At 44.2% G+C, this 21,081-nt stretch overlaps 1 protein-coding gene across 4 annotated transcripts in view; it reads left to right on the top strand.

Moving 5' to 3' along the window:
• MYH10 (myosin heavy chain 10) overlaps nt 1–15,350 on the top strand; it is a gene marked incomplete at both ends in the record, with an annotated part of 131,010 nt that extends 115,660 nt beyond the window's left edge. For all 4 annotated transcript variants that reach the window (XM_084238712.1, XM_084238711.1, XM_084238714.1 and 1 more), the window contains 12 exons: nt 8–160; nt 536–784; nt 1,049–1,261; nt 2,889–3,101; nt 4,193–4,354; nt 6,883–7,011; nt 10,275–10,363; nt 11,117–11,240; nt 11,332–11,540; nt 12,766–12,874; nt 14,094–14,266; nt 15,206–15,350. In XM_084238712.1, coding sequence (XP_084094838.1) covers nt 8–160; nt 536–784; nt 1,049–1,261; nt 2,889–3,101; nt 4,193–4,354; nt 6,883–7,011; nt 10,275–10,363; nt 11,117–11,240; nt 11,332–11,540; nt 12,766–12,874; nt 14,094–14,266; nt 15,206–15,350 — 1,968 coding nt within the window. The remainder of the gene's footprint in view (nt 1–7; nt 161–535; nt 785–1,048; nt 1,262–2,888; nt 3,102–4,192; nt 4,355–6,882; nt 7,012–10,274; nt 10,364–11,116; nt 11,241–11,331; nt 11,541–12,765; nt 12,875–14,093; nt 14,267–15,205) is intronic.
• Nucleotides 15,351–21,081: the final 5,731 nt, after the last annotated feature.

The raw sequence follows: 21,081 nt of genomic DNA, 5'->3' as shown, positions 1-21,081 counted from the left end.
TAAACAGGAGCTTCTTCAGGAGGAAACGCGCCAAAAACTGAACCTAAGTAGTCGGATTAGGCAGCTCGAAGAGGAGAAGAACAGTCTTCAGGAACAACAGGAGGAAGAGGAGGAGGCCAGAAAGAACCTGGAAAAACAAGTACTCGGCCTGCAGGCCCAGGTGTGTGCCCTCTTAGGAAGCTTTCGTGGCCTAGTTGTGTGCATTTAGCCGTCAATGTCCCTGGTTTACCGGACTGTTGCAGCTCCGCGTGGGACAGTTAATTAGGTCATACGAAATTAAGCCCATTCAGTGTTTTTTCTTTGACCTAACCAAGTGCCGATCCTATGCGGGTAGAAGCATTTCAAATAAAGACACGTAACTGTGTCATAGTTTTATTCTAGTTAAGAAATTAAGTTATAGTCGAACATTCGTTTGCATAAAACAACATAGTATTTATAATGTTTCTTCTCAAAAAATAATTGAAAGCAGTTTTTTCTTTATTTCTCAAATGCAAAAGAGCCAACTGAGTGATTCTTTTCTTTACATAAAATCTAGCTGACTGATACCAGAAAAAAAGTGGATGATGACTTGGGAACAATTGAAAGTTTGGAAGAAGCCAAAAAGAAGCTTCTTAAAGATGTAGAGGCATTGAGCCAGCGCCTGGAGGAAAAGGCTTTGGCCTATGACAAGCTGGAGAAGACCAAGAACCGCCTGCAGCAGGAGCTAGATGACCTGATGGTTGACTTGGACCATCAGCGCCAGATTGTCTCCAACTTGGAGAAGAAGCAGAAGAAGTTTGATCAGGTGGGTTCTCTGTTCCCTTCTGTAGGATCAGCATATGTTTCCTCATGACGAAGCTCTCACTTTTGTTTTTGTTAAAAATAACCTTGTTTAAAAGCAATACCTTTTTAGAGAAAATTAGAAAAAGAGAATTCTCTTAAAAAAGAAAGTGAGAGAACACCTGTAATCTGGTAGTAGTATTCTCAGCAGTAAGTCAGACATACAGTGAATGAGAAGAATTTATGTTGCTTTTTAAATTGTACCTAATACCCAGTGCCATTCATATAGCTATTAGCAGAAGAAAAGAACATCTCTGCTCGCTATGCGGAAGAGCGAGACCGTGCGGAAGCAGAGGCCAGAGAAAAAGAAACTAAAGCTCTATCACTCGCCCGGGCCCTTGAGGAGGCCTTGGAGGCCAAAGAGGAGTTTGAGAGGCAGAACAAGCAGTTGCGGGCAGACATGGAAGACCTCATGAGCTCGAAGGATGATGTGGGGAAGAATGTAAGTATCCCTGGGGACCTCCTCTTCAAAGGAGAGTGGGCAGCTCCTTAGGACTGCCTGAAGGATCTGGGAGTGCTGAGTCCAACAGCCAAGTCATCCACCAGTGAGTTTCTGGACCCGTGATAAATAGGGGATTATAGTCTTTGGGATAAGCCATCAGGTTCTCTGATCTGTTCTTGTAGCAGCACTGACAGGTGGGAAGGCCTTTTTTTCCACTCATCACTTTCATGACTCTCCCTGCCCTAGCCTGCATCCTGGCAAGGGAACTCCACACAAAAGAACTTCACAGTTATTGAGTCGGAGGGTCCCCTCAGGTGGAGGGCAGGGGATCTGTCTCCGCACAGAGAGAGGAGCAAGGTGAGCACTGCAGCTCTGACCTGGGTCATCCCAGTGAGGCCCCCTCATTTCCTTTGAAAGCTTCAAACACTTGGTGGTTTATTCACAGTTGAGACATTTCCATGACACTGATTCTGCATCCACTACATACATCTCTGACAAGAGCTGTGCTGGTGGTGGTTTACCTCACGCCCCTTCCTCAGATATGAGGTGTTGAGGATATTGAAGAAAGCCAGGCCTGGGGGTCAAAGACCAGGTTCAAGACTTGGCTCTGACCATGGAAAGCCACTTAGCCTCCAGTAAGTCACCTCACCTGTCAAATGGACATTACACTTGCCCTGTTTCATACAGCATCCTGCAGCTATGCTTTGAAAATCTGCAGTCTTCTCTTTAGCTTTATGAGGTGAAGTCTCATTTTCATGGGAAGTGGACTCTGGCCATATCATAAAAGGAGAGACTGTCCTACCTTCCTGCCTGGGCTCCTACAACCTGGTGCCCAGGGACTAGCCTCAGGGACGGGAGTAAAAATGGCCATGATTGCATGATGTGGAAAGAGAACTTCAAAGCTGATTTCATTTTCTTTTCTGTATTCGTTTTCACTTGCATAATCAGTAGTCACACATTCGTTTCCACAAACATTTCTTTGTTCCTATGAAGAGCCAGGCACTGCTAAGAGACACATGGCCCTCCTCATGTCATAAGTTGTCTTCTCAACCCTGTGAGAAGTGAAAGGCCATGAACTCCAAAGGGGGTCCTTCGCGGTATCCATGCAAGCTGCCCAAAGGCTTGTAGCAGGGATCCAGAGTCACGAGGTGGAAGCACTCAGCACAGCACTTGACACAGAGAACTACGTAAAAGTTTATGGGGGTTTCTTTTTAGTTGTACCCTGCTCTTAATATCTCGCTTTCAGTACGAAAGAACGTGCCATAATAACTGTTACAGACAACAGACAAATGGCCAGTCAGCGGACGGGTTCCTTTGACCATGGTCTTTTCATTGTTCTTTGGTGTTTAAAGATCTCTCAGCTTCAAGGTCACCAGAGAATAATTTACCAATAATAGAGCACAGGCGAATAAAGAAAGCACTGCTGTTATTTTGATGATGGATTCTGAAATGAAGGGTTGCAGCAGCCGTAGAAGGAAAAAGAAGGATGTGTGAGGTGTGTCAGGAGCCTGGCCCAGCGGTGACCAGGGTGGCAACCTGCTCTCCAGGAGCCTCGGAGACAGGACGGCTGCTTGCCTTGCACCTCTGCCAAGGGTCAGCTGCATCCTGCATGTTTCCTGTGGTTTAGGTTCATGAACTTGAGAAGTCCAAGCGGGCCCTAGAGCAGCAGGTGGAGGAAATGCGGACCCAGCTGGAGGAGCTGGAGGACGAGCTCCAGGCCACGGAGGACGCCAAGCTGCGCCTGGAGGTCAACATGCAGGCCATGAAGGCCCAGTTTGAGAGGGACTTGCAAACCCGCGACGAGCAGAACGAGGAGAAGAAGCGGCTGCTGATAAAGCAGGTGGGTCAGAGGGAGTGTGGTCTCCAGAGCAAGAACCTGCTTGTTTTCAAAGCCCAGTTTTGGGCCAATATCCTGTCCATTCACATTAGGTAGAACACATTAACATCAACTTATTTGTTCATCTGATAATCTAATTCTTTAACATTTAATATAATTGGTTTTGATTTTCTATATTTCTCATACAATGTCATTGAAAAGCCCTATGTGGGATTTCAAGGAAATGTGTAGATTCTAGCTCTGTGAGCCTTAAGAAATGGGGGTACAAAAATCAGTGGGTATCTGAAAAGATGATTCAGCATATTTCTGAAGATCAGATCACACGTTCTCATTAAACCATTTTATAAGGAGGAGAAAACAGGTATTTAAAATTTTTTGAGTTTAAAATATATCCAGAATTTGACAGTACGTACTTTTCTAAATGTATACTAAACTTCTAATTTAAAAGTTTACTTTTGAAATTAATTGTAGATATGTAGCAGTCCCCTGGAGTTCTTGGTATCAGGTCTTGGATCTCAGATGTATTAAATTTTGTTTTATTTTGTTCTTTTCACTCCATAGTATCTATTAGCCATTTATTGCTGGATTAACAACTACATCAAATTTAGTGGCTTAAAATAACTTTTTAATCACAGTTTCTGTGGTCAGAAGTTGAGAATCCACTCAGTGAGGTGCACCATCTGAAGGCCTGAGTTGGGCTAGAGAATGTGTCCCAGCTGCTCGCCTGCAGGGTGTTGGCCCAAGAGCCTAGCACCTCAGCAAGGGCCGCTCCTCAGGCTGCCTGTGTCCCCGGGGGAACTTCCCTCAGAAGTTGTCGCCAATCTTCCCATTGTGTTGCATCACCTAGACTGAGAGCTTAAAGAGAGGGACTCTGCCTTCTTGTGTCTCTCATAGCAGTTAGTGGAAAAGATTTGTACCAGGTATTGTTTAAAGATCTCCTTAAACAAAATTCAATTGTGGTTTTCTGTAATAAGAACAGTTGCAGGGAAGCAAAGAGCACCTCCAGGATAACAGAGCCCTTATGTGATGGCAGGCTGCCTGTCCTCTGACGCAAATTCTGAGTCTTCTCAGGCATAACCCATGCTGTCCATTAGGTGCGGGAGCTCGAGGCAGAACTGGAGGATGAACGGAAACAGCGTGCACTTGCTGTTGCTGCGAAGAAGAAAATGGAAATAGACCTGAAGGACCTTGAAGCTCAAATTGAAGCGGCAAATAAAGCCAGGGATGAAGTGATCAAGCAGCTTCGAAAACTTCAAGTATGTACTGCTGGCCATCATTCTTCGATGGTGTCATCTGGCCCTGCTGAGGTCAAGCCCAACATGACCCGTGAGGCTGGGGAAGAAAGTGCTGTGCTGCACCCAGCCTGTCGTTTTGCTGCCACACTCGGTGCTGGCATATCACCCCTCTAAGGGGCCCAGTGAAGCTGTCATCCTTGGTGGTGGGTTGGGGCAGTGGCCATAAAGATGGCCCCTGTGTACAGCTCTCTTAAATTGGGGCAGTGGCCATAAAGATGGCCCCTGTGTACAGCTCTCTTAAAGTGTCTTCTATTGTTTGTTTCAGTCAATTCATAGAGCTTGTGCAGCCATCACAAGTGCCTAATTTTGGACATTTTGGTTCCCCCTAAAAGAAACTCTGTACCCCTTACTCTCACTTCCCACCCCCACTATCTCAGCACTAATCCACCATAGATCATCTTTGTCTCTATAGATATGCTGGACATTTTATATAAATGGAATGATACAATATGTGGCTTTTTGTGGCTGGCTTCTTTCACTTTAATTTTTAAGGTTCATTCATATGAATAAGTATTTCATTCCTTTTTATTACCAAATAATATATATTCCTTTGTGTGACTATACCACATTTATCTTTTCATCAGTTGATGGACATCTGGGTTATTTCCACCTTTCGCCTACTTGAATTCTGTTCCTGTGAGCATTCGGGTGTATTTTGTGGACTTGTGCTTTCAGTTTTCTCAGGCAAATACTAGGCAGTGGAGCTATGGGGTCACTTCATTTAACTTGGAGAAACTGCAAAAAAACCTTTCCACAACAAGGGTTCCAGTTTCTCTGCATCCTTATCAGCATTTGTTTTTGCCCGTCTTGAAATCGTAGCCATCCTAGCAGATATGAAGTGGGATCTCTTTGTGGCTTTTTTATTGCCTTTATGACTAACGAGGTTGAACATCTTTTCATGTGTTTATTGGCTATTATCTTGTTTGGAAAAAGTGTCTTTCAATCCTCTGCACCTCTTTTTAATTACTGAGTTTCAGCAGTATTGCATGTATTCTGGCTATCATCTCTTCTGAGATATATGCCTACTAAATATTTACTTCCATTCTCTAGGTTTTCTATTTTCATTTGGTGGCACTGTTTGCAGCCAAAAAAAAAATTTTCGTTTAGAAGTTGACTTCGACTTCATTTTTTGTTAATTGTGAATTTGTTATCAAATCCAAGGTCATGGAGATTCAGCCTATGTTTTATCCTAAGAGTTTTGGATCCGCTTTTTTTTGGTTATATGATTTGAGGTACGCACCAACTTTCTTTTGCGTATGGATATCCACTTATCTCAGCACTGTTTGTTTGAAACTATTATTTCTCCTTATTGAATTGCCCTTGGCACCAATGTTGAAAATTAACTGACCATAGATTTATATGGATATTTCCGGCTTCTCAATTCTACGCCTCCGTTCATCTAACATATTTGGCCTTAAGCCAGTACCGTAGTCTTGTTTACTATAGCTCTGTGGTTAAGTTTTGGAATTGCGACTTTCAAAACTTTGATGCGACTTCTCCAACTTTGTTCTTTTTCAGGATCGTTTTAACTATTCTGGGCTCCTTGCAATTCTATATGAACTTCAAGATCAAATGTTCAATTTCTCCCCAGCCCCTGCAAAAGCCAGCTTGGATTTTGATGTTGTTTTGACTCTGTAGATAAATCTGTTTGTTTAGATATTCTTCAGTCTTTTCAATGATGTTTTATAGTTTTTTGGTATGCAAGTCTTATAGACTTGTTTTATTAAATCATATCTAAGACTTTGTTCTTTCTGATGCTATTATAAATGTAATTGTTTTCTTAACTTTTGGAACATTCAGTATATAGAATAGTTGGCTTTTATATATTGACCTTGTGTCCTGCAACCTGCTAAATTCATTTAATTCTAATGGCTTTTTGGTGGAGTTCTTAAATTTCTAGATACAAGCTATCATCTTCAAGTTGAGCTTGTCTTATTTCTTCCTATCCAGATGTCTTTTATTTCTTTGTTTTAGCCTAATTGCCTTGACTAGACTCTCCATTACAGTGTTAAGAAGAAGGGGGAAGGTTGGACAACACTGTCTTCCTACTGATATGGGGCGGGGGGGGAACAAACATTACGTCTTGACGGTAGATGTGATATTTATTGCCTGTTGGTTTTTCACTGATGTGTATTGTCAGACCATCTATTCTGTTACTGCTTTTAAAAAGGAGTGTTAGATTTTTGTCACGATTCTGTTTACGGAGATGATCATATATTCAGATCATATATTCCTCAGCTAAATCCCGCCTTGTCATGGTCTGTAATCTTTTCTTGTATCGCTGGATTGGTGCTACTATCTATTGAGCACTTTTGCTTCTGTATTCAGAAGGGATAGTGATCTGAATGCTCTCTTGTGATATTTTTGTCACTTCCACATAATTTTATGTCTAATGACTGTATTTTATAATATGGGGGGAAATGCTTAAAGAGAATGTATGTTTAAAAGAACAAAAACTCCTACAAACCTTCTTTCCTGTTTAATCTTAGGCTCAGATGAAGGATTATCAGCGTGAATTAGAAGAAGCTCGTGCATCTCGAGATGAAATTTTTGCTCAATCCAAAGAGAGTGAAAAGAAATTAAAGAGTCTAGAAGCAGAAATCCTTCAGTTACAGGAGGTTTGTATGCATTCATTTGTTCAACAAATAGTTGCCCTTGAAATTTCTCCAAAACCGGGTAAAAACATTTTAGTATCTTTGTGGCCTACTGTAATTTCACTATCCATTTTTGAAATGGTACTCAACCATTCATTACTTCATTTTGGCAAACAAAGTGGTCACACTTTGACACTGCTCATATATTTTCCTCAACACCTGGCTAAAGGCAGAAGTGACTAGTAACTCCAAGCCATTTTACAGGACTTGTACCCATGTGTAAGGAAAGGGAGCGATGTGTTTGTTAGCATCAGGATCCTTTAACTCTCTCCTTATTGACACTGGAATATCTCGTACACAGTAGTACTATTCATATGATAATTAAAAGGACAGAAGTATGTTTTATTGATTTCCTACTAAATTTTCTTATAATCAAACAATTATTTCACTTATCTCTTGTAAGTTCTCATGGGCAGGGAGTGATGAGTAACATATAGTATGGGATTATGTAAGTGCAAGGCACACGTGAATAAATACATTTCTCTTTTTATCTAAACAGCTTTATTGAACTATAATTGACATGCAAAGAACTGTACATATATAATGTATACATATATTTGTATAGAAATAAAGGATCAAATCTTATTCAAACTTGGAAAAATAAGAGCAACTTAAATCGAAATGTTAACATCTGTTAATGAAAAACCTCCCAATATAAACACCTAGAAATGCTGCATAAAATATTACCACAGACAGGCCTCCCTGATGGCACAGGCAGTTGAGCACAGCACTGTGAAGCTGTCTGCAGCCTCTGAGGTGCCGGTTCGATCCCCGCTGGCCATGGAGATGCCCACATGGCGCAGCAGACCTCTCCTGTCTCGCCTGCTGCTCCCCTCAGCAGTGTATTTTAAGTCAGTCTGCCTGTTCTGTTCCCCACTCTGTCTCTGGTGAATCCTCTCACGCTCCCGCACATCTGGCCTATACCCCAGTTCTTATATACATAAATAAATCTTTTAAAAAAAAATTACCACAGACAACTATAGATGTAGATTTGAACTTGTAAGAAATAGAACTCTCTAGTGTCAAGAATGAAGAAGGAACTGAAAACCAGATCATAAGATTACCCTTAGCCCATTTTAGGTTTTTTTGTTTTTGTTTTTTTTTTTTTTTAAGATATATTTATTTATTTATACAAGCACTGGATACAGTCAGAAGCGCGGGAGAGTGAGAATTCACCAGAGCCAGAGTGGGGAACTGAACAGGCAGACTGATGAAATACACCGCTGAGGGGAGCAGCGGGTGGCAGGAGAGGTCTGCGCGCCATGTGGGACCCTCGCCGGGGGCCAGGGATCGAACCGGCGCTGCAGAGGCTGCGGGCAGCTTTGCAGCCCAATGCTTAACCGCTGCGCCACCAGGGGAGGCCCCCATTTTAGGTTTTGATCTTCTATGTTCATTTCATGACTTTTTGCTCATCTTTATTTCATTTGGATTTTTTCTTTTTGTGACTCATTAATTTTCAAGCTTTCCTCTTATATGTGCATGAAACACTAGTCCCCCAATTATTGTTTTCACGCTGTCCTACAAATTTAATATGGTACACTTCTATTGTCATTTAATTCTTTCTCTAAATGTTTTTTTCTTAATCCCATGTATAATTTTAAAATGTGGTTTAAATTCCCAAATTTGTGACTTTTTTTTACTTCTAGTTTCATTGCATTGTTAGAAAATGCTGTCAGCAGAGCAGTGCTAGGGACCAGACCATGGCCATTAAATGTTCCATGTGTGCTTAAAAGCATTCTTATTCCGCAGTGAAGTAGGATGGCCAAGGTCTAGCCAGTTCATCATGGAACTGATGAACAGGTGATCCTTCCCTACAGGTGACTGGGCTCTGGGCACTTGCCTCCTGGAGAGCTCCGAGGGCATTACCTAAGTATCACACTCCCTGCAGCTCAGCCCTTTCAGATCACTCAGAAAGCTGAAGGCATTATTTCTAACCTTCAGGCACAAGGGCTCATCGCGTTCAGAAGATTGGTCTGAGACACTAACTCCTGCCTTTCATGCTATTTCTCCTTCCCTCAAACACCTTTATTCATCTGGGCAAGGTCCTCTCTCTTTCTCCATGGGTTCCGCAGCCTGCCTGTAGTGCACTGGGTCCAAGAGGATGTGACACCAGCAGACAGCAGAGCAGGCGTTGACATGGTATTTGTCAACCGGAGGCGCTCTGGTCAGGCCTACCAGTCTGCCTGCTGCCATTATTTCCTGGGCTCCCACCTCATGTGCTGCAACTCTTTCTGAGGGCCTATATCTAACAAAAGAAGCCAAGTTCATGTGCAGAGCATGCAGACAAACTCCTTTTATACACCCCTCCTTCTCTGGCATCTAAAGATGTACTCTGACTAAAGTGGCATCTTTTTAAGGGGGCAGCTGAGAGAAGAGGCCCTGAGTTTCAGCTGCTGGCCATCCTTGGGACTTTGGGCAAGTCACTTCATCCATGTAGGCTTCAGTTTCCTCATCCATAAAATAAGGGAGATGGCAGTCCTCAAATTGAGAATATGATCTCAGTCTTTACCCAGGTACGATAAGAAATGTGCTATCCTACCTTTTGCAGATCTATTCTCCAAGGAAAAATCTGGAAAGGTAGCCACCAGGCAGTTCTTCCTCCTTTTCTTGCCTCATTCTCTGAAAGCTAAAAAAGCCTGCCTGGACAGCATTCCCTCCTCTTTAGAAAGCTGGGCAGAACCCCAGCTCTCCAAGCCACCTGAGCCCCTGAAGCTACACTCTTGTCCCCGCTTCTCCCCTGGGAGCTGTGATCTGTGTTGCTCTGATAACCACCTCATTTTCTGATGCCTTGATACTGTGCCGCTAGCGTACTTGACCTCCAAACTCTGACTTGCGTATGTGATAGACACTTTCGGGCCATGAGTTGGTAAAGTTCAGGGTTTGCATAAAGTATGTCTTCAGTTTATGATTAAGAAACATCAGGATTCTAAGGCAGACAGGAATAGCTAGCTGCCTCTTAAAAATATTGAAAGTGACAGCAAAGCCCCTACAAAGACTTGGACTGCCTCTGCTGATGTTTCTGTGTGAGGATATTGACACAGCAATCACCTGGCTGACCTACATCCAGATTCTCCTCAGCAAGTTTGCCAGCTTGCTTTCTCTAATCTAATTGCCATTTGAGGCACACACAGAGTGCCAGGAGCAAAGTAGCTGCAGTATTCAGGCATTGTCAGATACCACATTTGAAAAAACAGCTCACAGCCTTAAATCCCTCTAAACTCAATTAGGAACTTGCCTCGTCTGAGCGAGCCCGCCGACATGCTGAGCAGGAGAGGGACGAGCTGGCAGATGAGATCGCTAACAGCGCCTCTGGCAAGTGAGTCTCCCTGGTGGCGGGTGAAAGGGGGTGGGCACCTAGACAGAATACAGTGGCAGCCCCTCCAGCATGCCTGCTGCTCTGAAAGCCGGCGGTGTTGGCTGGCATCTGATAGTCAGTAGTTGGTTTGCTCGTCCAGCCTGGAAAGATGCGCACAGCTGGCTGTGTGACCAGGCTGACCACACCGCTCTCCCGGTCGCTCACACAGGAGGTGTGAAGGAAATGCACTTGGAACTGACCTCGTTTCCAGAGACCGCACAAGCCTTGTAACATAAGATCTTCAAAGTCACTGTTTGGCCAACAAATTACACTTAACCTTTTTCTGAATGTTTTGCATTTAATTTTGTTTTGAAGATGCTTTGTCCATCTGGTTACCAGGTTAGCATGCCGTTTTCCCTCAATGCACTGGAAAACCAGTGGAGTTTAAGTTAGGAAATAAATGCCAGGGTCGTTTATTTGCATTTTGAAAGCTAACTCTGGCAGCTGTGAGTGGAGAACAGATGGAGAAGCAGCAGGGAACCCGCCACAGAGGTCCAGGAGAGAACAGCCTGAGCTGGAGTGACAGGCGTGAGGGTGGAGTGAAGTCAGTGTTTGAAAGTGTGATCAGTAGGACTTGTTGATGGATTGGGGGTGGGTGCAACGGAAAGAGAAAAATGAGAGCACTGGACGTGTCCCAGCAGCAGGGTGGGTGGAGGAGTCTCCCTGAATTTCCCTGCATGACACAGAGCTGCGTCCTCCCCTCGCCCTGGCCAGGTCTGCACTGCTGGATGAGAAGCGGCGTCTGGAGGCACGAATTGCACAGTTGGAGGAGGAACTTGAAGAGGAGCAGAGCAATATGGAGCTACTCAATGACCGCTTCCGCAAGACCACACTACAGGTGGCCCCCACAGCAGCCTGCCCCCCCACCCCCCGGCAAGGGCTACACTGCCCCTCTGGTGAGACCGACTCACCCCATCTCTCCTCTCCAGGTGGACACTCTGAACGCAGAGCTAGCTGCCGAGCGCAGTGCAGCCCAGAAGAGTGACAATGCCCGCCAGCAGCTGGAGCGGCAGAACAAAGAGCTAAAGGCCAAGCTGCAGGAGCTAGAGGGTGCTGTCAAGTCCAAGTTCAAGGCCACTATCTCAGCCCTGGAAGCCAAGATTGGGCAGTTGGAGGAGCAGCTTGAGCAGGAAGCTAAGTACGAGGTTTTTGCTACCCTAAGCCAAAATTTACTGAGTTTTGGCTACAGACCAGGTCCAGGCTCAACCCTGTGAATGAGGCAGACAACCCCCTCGCCCTCAGGGAGCTGCCACAGCACGGGAAAAGATGATAGGAACAAGGGTGACTCTAGAGTGGGAGGTAGAAAGTGGTGTGAGCCTTCAGGGATGGCTGGGCTGGCCTGTCAGCTGCCCCCAAACTTAGCTTAGGGGTACTCATGCTACGCCTGTGTTTTCCTAGGTGGTGAGAGTTCACATCTCTACCCAGGGTCTGTTTCCCAAGGTGGTGGTATCATGTGAAAGGCTATTATTCACTGGCAATCAAGACATGCAATATGACAAAAACAAAGGAGTTTTTCTTTTCCCATAGGAAGGGGTTGTTTAACAACTTTCATTCCATTGTACTACACCATGCCGAAATGTCAGGTCTCTCACACTAGCATTTAGCAAGCATTTACAAAACTATTAAAAATGGACTGTCAGAGATGGGGTAGACCTTCAAATTCACCCTCTGTTGGGGAGCTAAGGGCCCAGCGAAGGGCTGACCTATGCCCAGCCTCCTGTACTTCCCACTGCGCTCGAATAAAACAAGGGTTTGTTTGTGGTGAGTTGTAATCAACACCACTAGTCCCTTCAGCTCACTCCACTGCTTCCATTTTTATATAATGTTTGTCAAGGAACACAAGAACTTTGTTTCACTCTAGTATACTTCTTCATGTAGTACATTGTAGGCCTACATACAGTTAATTTGTGTGGCTTCAAACTAAAAAGTATGGTAGTTTCTGTTGTTTTCAGCGTTAACTTCAATGTCACAGCCTCCCAGAATCACAGAAGCCAGGCAATACATTTTATATTGAAATCATCACTTAATAAACTGGGCCTTTGTTTTCCAGGCTAAAAAGTTGAGGTTGGAGAAACCAACTAAGGCTTTGTCGTGAGGTTAGATCTTGGGAAGACCTCTGAATAAATGCCCAGGAATATATGGTTTTTTCCTATTTATCAGCATAGGACTACATTAAAGACGATCCATATTTTTGATCAGAAGGGGAAAGTTTCTGGGCCATAGCGGTTAGGTTGTTCTGGTCATAAACGGGCCTTGAAAAGCACTTTAATTTTCACCTTCTAGAGAGAAAGGCCTTAAAAAAATTTTACCATTTAAATTCTTTTCAAGAATTGTGGAAACTAATGTGTTGATCATTTTCATAGGGAACGAGCAGCTGCCAACAAACTAGTTCGTCGTACAGAGAAGAAGCTGAAAGAAATCTTCATGCAGGTAGAAGATGAACGTCGTCACGCGGATCAGTATAAAGAACAGGTAAGGGAAGAAAGCAGGGTGGGGGAACGTCTCCCACCTTAGAAATGCTTTAGGAAGGAGAGTGATGCAAAATGAGTGTAGTGTTCAATTTGCCTCCCTAAATTAAGGACATGCTATGACACTCTTAAAATTCGGATGTTTTGACAAATGTGCTTCTTACTGTTATGAGGCTCTCCTGAGTGCTGAGGACAGAGATGATGAAGATACCGTCCCACCAGTGCACCAGAGACACACGCAGGGAGGGGTGGTGAGAGCACACTGAGTGGGCTTTGAAGTGTGAGGCCTGAACTGAATTTTAATATTGCCATCTGTTTCTTCCACTAGAATGTGGGCTTCATGATGGAAAAACTTTGTCTGTTCACTCACTGGCATCTCTCAAATTCCTAAAATAGTTCCTGGGCATAGTTGGCAGTCACTTAACACTGGCTGGCTGGAGATGTTAACAGGAAGCAGAGAAAACAAATATACTGCATGTGGGACCCACGTGGTCTTGTCTGCATCCAGGCATCCTTTTCTGAGTATTGAGGGGGATGCTCTTATAGGATTTTGTACTGTGGACACCTCTGCATTCACTGCAGCTACCCTTTTCTCGCCCACTCTCCCCTCTGCCACAGTGGCACTTGCCACTGTAGGCGCTGGGAGGGAAGATGGACAGAGCTGAGGACTCTACTGCCTTCAGCACAAACCCTTCCCTTTCCACACCCACCAACAGGGCCTAGCGACTCTGAGGACAGCCATCAGTTGTCTGTGGTACGTGATTGAAAGATGGGGGTCTGTTAGATCTCATGTCAGGTCTTCCAGAGAAACTTAGTGTGTACTTTCAAGTATGTCTGAAACACCCACACTGAGAGATGTAAAAATGAATGTACCATTTCCTAGAGTTGGAGATTGTCTGTTGCTGACTTCCGTATTTTGCCGGAATAGCAATTCCCCTTCACAGTCCCACAGGTCAGTTGGGTGAAGATACTAAATTCATTTTTCTGTAGAAAACTCACAGGTAAAAAATAGGGTTTGTGTTGTTGTTGTTTTTTTAATTTATTTTAGCATCATTTGCTCTGTAGATAATTGGCTTTGCTCAGAACAGCCAATCATCAGACCTTAAACCAGTCCGAGTTATCAAGTGCTCAACCTAAGGGTATGTGTGCTCACGTGGCTGACACTTAGGATGCAGTGATGATGTATCTGAATTCACCAATTTGGTTCATGTCAATTCCCCAAGATGGAGAAAGCCAATGCCAGAATGAAACAGCTTAAACGCCAGCTGGAGGAAGCGGAAGAAGAAGCTACACGTGCCAATGCATCTCGACGTAAACTCCAGCGGGAACTGGACGATGCCACTGAAGCCAATGAGGGCCTGAGCCGTGAGGTCAGCACTCTGAAGAACAGGCTGAGGTGAGTGACCTGGGAACTTCTGTGAGAGGGGACCGGTATCCAAGTCCGCACCCAAAGCTTGCGAAGAAGGCTGCAGTTGTAGGCTTTCAGTGCAGAGGTTTACTTAGATTCACGTAGTTTCTCACTCTTGCCCTTTAATCATTCCCCCTGCTTGTTCATTCAGGAATTCTGACCTGTAATTATCCCTGAGAAGAATAAATAAGAAGTGGACTATATAGGAATACATACTACACAAGGGCTGACAGTCAGGTCACGTGACCGGGCATGTCTTGACATCCATAGTAAGCCGTGGTCCCAGCCTCCATTAAAAAAAAACACCACGCCAGGTCCTCCTGCCTTCAGCTGCCCTCCCATCCTCTCCACCCCGGGTGTGACCTGCACCAGAAAGGGCAGACCAGGGGAAAGCTGAAGTTGAACTTCCTTCTCAGAAGAATAGTTTCAGCACAGGTTTTGGCAAACTGTGGCCCAAATTCCATTCACATCCTACTTTTGTACAAACTTAAGAATGGTTTTACATTTATAAAGGATCGTTTGAAAAAAGTGCAACACAGACCTTAAATGGCTTATAAAGCCGCAGTAAAAGTTGCAGTTTTCCCTTTATAGAAATACTGAGCCTTGGTTAGAAGATAGAGCTTTGCCCTCAATAATCCATCTTCCTTACCATTTCTGTCACAAACCACCTTAGTTGAATCGGGCCACCCCCAGTTCTGAGGCCCTCCTCTCAGTGCATACCGTGTGTCAGCCAGGATATCCTGCAGGCGGGGGTGTCGGAGAGATGGAAACGCATAAAACGTTTCCTGCTCATGTCCGCCCACCCCATGTCGTGTGTCCTGATGCAGGTGTGAAGTCAAAGTTCTGAGTCAGTAAGGTGCTTGAACAACTTGACAGCCACATGCTCTTGGCGTTTACCTACATGTGTGTCTACTTGTTTCTCTCCAGGCGCGGAGGCCCAATCAGCTTCTCTTCGAGCCGATCTGGCCGGCGTCAGCTGCACATTGAAGGGGCTTCCCTGGAGCTGTCAGACGATGACACAGAAAGTAAGACCAGTGATGTCAATGAGACGCAGCCACCGCAGTCAGAGTAGAGCCCTAGGAAGCCAGTGGAGGCAGTACAGTGGGACACGCAGGAACTTACCCAGCGCCAGCCTGCCTTGGGGCCTCCTACAGATTTAGGAAATTGGCAAGCTGTGGGATTCCTTACTGAGAGATCAACCGTGTCTTAAGGCTTTCCAGCCTATACATACTGTATCCTGCTTCAGATTTAGGTACAATTGCTCCCCTTTTTATATATATACACACAACATACACATATTAAACAGATTGTCTCATCATTGCATCTATTTTCCATATATTCATCAAGAGACCATTTTATAATACATGGTAAGAAGAGAACCCTTTTTCAAACAAACTTCCAGGCCCTCGTTGCCAGTCACTGGGTTATTGGGGCAGCCCCGTGGTTGTTGCTCAGTCGCTCTGCATGCTCTGTCATAGGACAGATAACTTAGTTCTGTGTTCATGTGGCCCCTGACTCCTCAGCCACAAAAGTCTCTTAGAACATTGTGGACCCCAAACTGCACTTGTATCTCTCATTTCCTTCAACTAATGATCAACACTATTTCAGTGAGCAAACTGTGAAAGGGGCTTTGGAAAGATTAGGAAGGGTGGGTTGGATTGGGGAAAGCAGCATCCGTTTGGGCTTACCTTGCCCAGCTCCCTCAAGTTGATGGTGTCCCCGCATCTGTTATGTGAACTGTCCTTGGCCAGGGCTGGTCTGTGCATGGACAGGTTAGTGGCCACGATGCAGCTGAGGCCCTGCTGGGCGGCCATCTCACTGACTTGCGGATGGTCTCCTGAGCCTGCGGCTTTGCCAGGGTGCACTCCTCCTCACTTCCGAAGCAAGCCGCCGCAGGCCCCAAAGCAGAAGTTAACAGACGGCCCTCCCTTGCCAGCCAGGCTCTCATGCTGACCTTGCAAATTCAGCCGCTGCTTTGAGCCCAAAATGGGAATACTGGTTTTGTGTCGAGACTTGTTCCAAGTTTGTCAATGAGGTTTGTAGAACCTCAAGAACAAATGCCACCTGCCTGAATGTTGACATGCCAGTGGATGTGAATCCTTTGTTCATTTCTCCTCGCCCCTTCCCTCCGGACAGTGTTGCAGTGCACACGTAGCATTCTGTTTTCGGTTGATAGTTGAGCAAACTGACATTACAGAAAGTGCCTTAGACACTACAGTACTAAGACAATGTTAAATCTATTATTTGCCTCTGTAACAATTTAATGTATTAAGTTTTGACTGTGCTTATCATGTACCTCCAGTCAAAGTGGTATTATAAACATTCAGTGACAATGAATCAGTGTTAATTATAAATCCTTGATCCTCTGCAACGTGCTTGAAAACACAAACCTTTTGGGTTAAAAGCTTTAACATCTGTTAGGAAGAATTTGTCATGTGGGTTTGGATCCTTGATTCCCCCTTTATGAATTGTACTGGCTATTGACCACCAGACACCTGACTGCAAATATCTTTTCTTGTATTCCCATATTTCTAGACAATGATTTTTGTAAGACAATAAATTTATTCATTATAGATATTTACGCCTGCTCTATTTACTTGGAGGAAAAAGCACCCGTTGAGAATAAACAGACCTCAATAAACAAGAATAATCATGTGAATGTGGAATCTTTTTTACACTCGAGTTCCCATCTGTGATCTGATTAGAGGTTGAGAGCTACAAACTTCAAATGCTAACAGCCAAGCCCACTTTTCCTCTGGGCACAACACTCCCAGAAACTGCTAAGTGATGGGTTAATTCTCTGGAACAGTCCTGGCAACAAGTCCTGTTCTCACCACTGGCCTCTCTGTGTGGGGGTGCACCGGGAAGAAAAGGGCCAAATGAGGCTAGAGGGAGAAGAGTGAAACAGTATTTTAAGAGGTCAAAGAAGTTTCTGCCATTTTGGACAAGGTACAGAGTTCAGTGTTAAGACCCAAAGGCATCCTCTTTAGTGGCTTTAAGAGGCCACTGATTGTGGCCTGATTATAATGGGCTAGAGAGAAATACTAGGGAATCACAAAAACTATAGAGAATGCCTGTAGTAGCCTAAAGCTAGGCTGGTTCTGGTGCTATGAGTTTATACCCAGGCTTCTTAGTGGTGGGAATATCAAAAATGGGCAGAAGGGGTCCCTTTCTCCTGTGTCACATTTCCTGTCACCAGTTTTCCACGACCCTGGAAACCTCAGCTGAGATGAAGTGAGCTACAAAGCCAAACTGTCCTCACAGCCAGCCCGCCCTATGGTTCTGGGTATGACAGACCCACGGCCCCTTCCCCTGAAGCCACTGTTGCTTTGCTTTGACACAGACATGTCTATGGCGAGATTAGGGAAGGAAAGGGTTCACAGTTGTCAAACGCTACCTTACCCACTTAGATAAAAGACCAGCACAGGCCACAGGTTGGAATTTAGAAAGTGGAGAGATGGGTCCTCCCCCTGCCCCCTCCCCAAGAACTTCTAGAGAACAGAGATTGTTACTGACACCCAAGGGGGCCTCTATCCAAAAAGGCTTCCTAGTCACTCGGCGATAACATCATCTGCATCAAGAACTTTCCCAAATTCTGAGTGTTTGAATGCTAACGCCAGCTGTTAGGACCAGACAGGGTAGTCCACATCCTTGTGCCCTTTGGGAATCTAGCCAGCCATGTGAAGTGGCTCAACTCAAATCTGTGAAAGTATCAATAAGGGTATAGTGACATGATGCTGTTTTCAAAAAACAATGCACTAATGTACAGTGCCTACTGCAACTTAACTGCAATTGCCTTAAGCAAAGAGTGTGACCATGTCCTTCAGTCCTTACTGAGACTGGAAATTCATGTTTGAGTCATCTGCAACAGTGATGTCTTGTTTTTTCAGAGTAGCCAATAATGGACTTCATCCCTGCTGACTGGGTGTCACGAAACCCTGATGTGATACAAGCAGACTAAACACGACACTAGGTCTGACAACCTACCCAGGCAGAGTTCTGCATCCTTCAAAGTACCACGCTGCGCAGATTCTAAGATGCCCAAGTTCTCAAACACGTAAATCCCACACATCTCACAACTTCTCTCACTAGATGGCAATTATGACGTGGTTGTCACCATATGACTCCTGGCAAAATCAATAAAGTCCAGCATCAGATCTTAGATAGCCTATATGTGTATCAAAAGCTTAGGAGAAAACTCTAGAGTCAACAGTGGAATATGCTTTTCAGAAATGCTACATCACCAAAGCTCACCAGCACCCAGGAAACATGGACAACTCAGTCAAAATACAGTTCAAAAGGTCAGAATCACAATGTGAAGTTTTAAGCAAATCTCTTATATTTTCCATTTTGTATATGAATTGTAATGATGAAAACCTGTCTAAAAAAGCTCTTTCAATAAATATAAAAAGCAATTAAGCAAATTCATAATCTTGATTCATTTTTCTTAATGATTCACAAAATAAAGGTGTGTATTATAACCGTTGACATTTGAGATTCTATGAAATACAATATTGGGCCTCCCTGTTTGCACAAGGGGTTTAACACAGCACTGCGAAGCTATCCGCAGCCTCTGCAGCACAAGTTCGATCCCCAGCCAGGGAGCTACCCACATGGCGCAGCAGACCTCTCCTGACTCGCCCGCTGCTCCCCTCAGCAGTGTATTTCAGTCTGCCTGCCTGTTCTGCTCCCCACTGTCTCTGGTGAACCCTCTCACCCCCTGTACCTCTGGCCTATACCCCAGTTCTCATATCCATAAATAAATCTTTAAAAAAAAAAAGATACAATATTTTCACTAGGTTTGGGGTTAGAGGAGGGCCCAGAGAACTGAGTTTTAAAATTTCCCCAAGTGTGACTTAGCCAGTCATGCAGCAGATCAGGAAGCCACTGTCTTGTGCTACTTGCTCAAATTTCAGAACAACTCGGTGCTGATCGTCAGGCCAACTTGGGTTATGAAAGAAATGCAATCTCAATTTCAGTCAATTAAAAAAAATGAATTTGGGCAACTTTACAGAAAAAAAAAATGAAAACCCAAAAATAGTAAACTATTTGCAGCCTTTGAAGTTTACTTGTGATTTTTATTAAGCTGCATTTAGCATCTTTATCTGTTTGTGTCCTTTTCCCACTGCTCACTGCCATCTGCATGTATTAGCACACATACACACTTGCATCAAGGCTCTGTGATCTAACCAGCTGGTAAGTCATCCCAACCAATTCCCATACTGTGTATTTTGCTACTGAGATTTTATTTGTTCTTACTATCCCAAAAGTAGGAGGAGTTGAGCTTCTATAGCTTATTACATTATTAGACTGACTCAAGACTTATGAGTAATTTAGTGACTGATAACATAAGGTGTACCTATTCCTCTAAATTACAGGTGACAGTGGGATTTGCTGATTTATTTCCTTGCTAAAAATAATCACATTTTAAGTTAAAAATAGATCCTGGGCCTCCCTAGTGGTGCAAGGAGATAAGTCTCAGCACTATGAAGCTATTGGCAGCCACCGCAGCACGAGTTCAATCCCCAGCCAGGGAGCTACCCACATGGGGCAGCAGACCTCTCCTGTCTTGCCCTCTGTTCCCCTCAGCAGTGTATCTCAGTAGATCCACCTGTTCTCCCACTCTGTCTCTGGTGACTCCTCTCACCACCCCTCCTGCACCTCTGGCCTACACCCCAGCTTTTGTATGCATAAAAAAATAAAAATAGATCGCCCATATGATCCAACATTTCTCCTCTTCAGTACCTACCCAAAGAATGCAAAATCACTAATTTGAAGGGTATATGTACTCTTGTGATCATTGCAACACTATTTACAATAGCCAAGTTATGGAAAAAAGCTAAGTGTCCAAGGACAGATGAGAGGAAGATGTGTGTGTACGTATTTATGTATACACACACACACACACACACACACACATATATTAATAGCTGTAGTAACACAGCTATTAAAAAAAAGTGATGAAATCTTGCCATTTGCAACAACATGCATGGAACGAAGTGAAATAAGTCAGAGGGAAAATGGCAAATACAGATGATTCCACTCATGGAATAGCAAGAAACAACAAAGGGAGAGACAAAACCAACCTAAAACAAACCCTAGAAATCTGACTGCAGAATTTCAGCTACCAGAGGGGGATGGTGGGAGGGATGGGGAGCAGGGTGGGGAGTGGGTCCAGTGAAATATGGTAAAGGGTCACGGTGCTTTGGTGGTAGGCCTGGTGTGGTAATATACATCTGAAGAGAGATGGTTTATACCCCTAAATCATATACAATGTTGTAAACTAATGTTACCTCAACAAAATATTTGGGGGGGGCAAGGGTAGGGAGAAGGAGTAGTCACATTTTTTTAACCAAAAACCAGTTCCATCTACTGATGGAGCAATGGGGGTCTGAGCTAACTCAGACATCACTCATCTGTTTATACAAGCATATGCCAGAAAACCTACTGCCCAGGCCTGCCAGCCCAACACCCTCCTCCTCAGCTCCTGTAAATCATGATCCAGGCAGGATCTCCATATTTTAATGGGTCCAGCAGAGAAACCTAGCACCTGATTAGGAAACAGCCCACAAGCACCTGCATGTGCAGATGGACAGCAGCAAAAAGTATGACTCCAAATCATAACACAAATTCCACTTGTTCCCTCAACACTGTGGATATGAACTTTGTTTTCAAATTTGCCTCCTCATAAGAACTATCTTTGCAAGGTCTGTTACATTAATATTTACTGTTTTTCCTTAAAATGGAGCAAGGGCTACTATGTTCCCATAATACCATATTTTTAAGTCATAGGACTAGTTTTC

This window comes from Talpa europaea (assembly GCF_964194135.1).
Source record: "Talpa europaea genome assembly, chromosome: 7".
In the NCBI taxonomy this organism is placed as follows: Eukaryota; Metazoa; Chordata; class Mammalia; order Eulipotyphla; family Talpidae; genus Talpa; species Talpa europaea.
The sequence above is the reverse complement of the archived record's forward strand: the minus strand, read 5'-3'. Positions and strand labels throughout refer to the sequence as shown.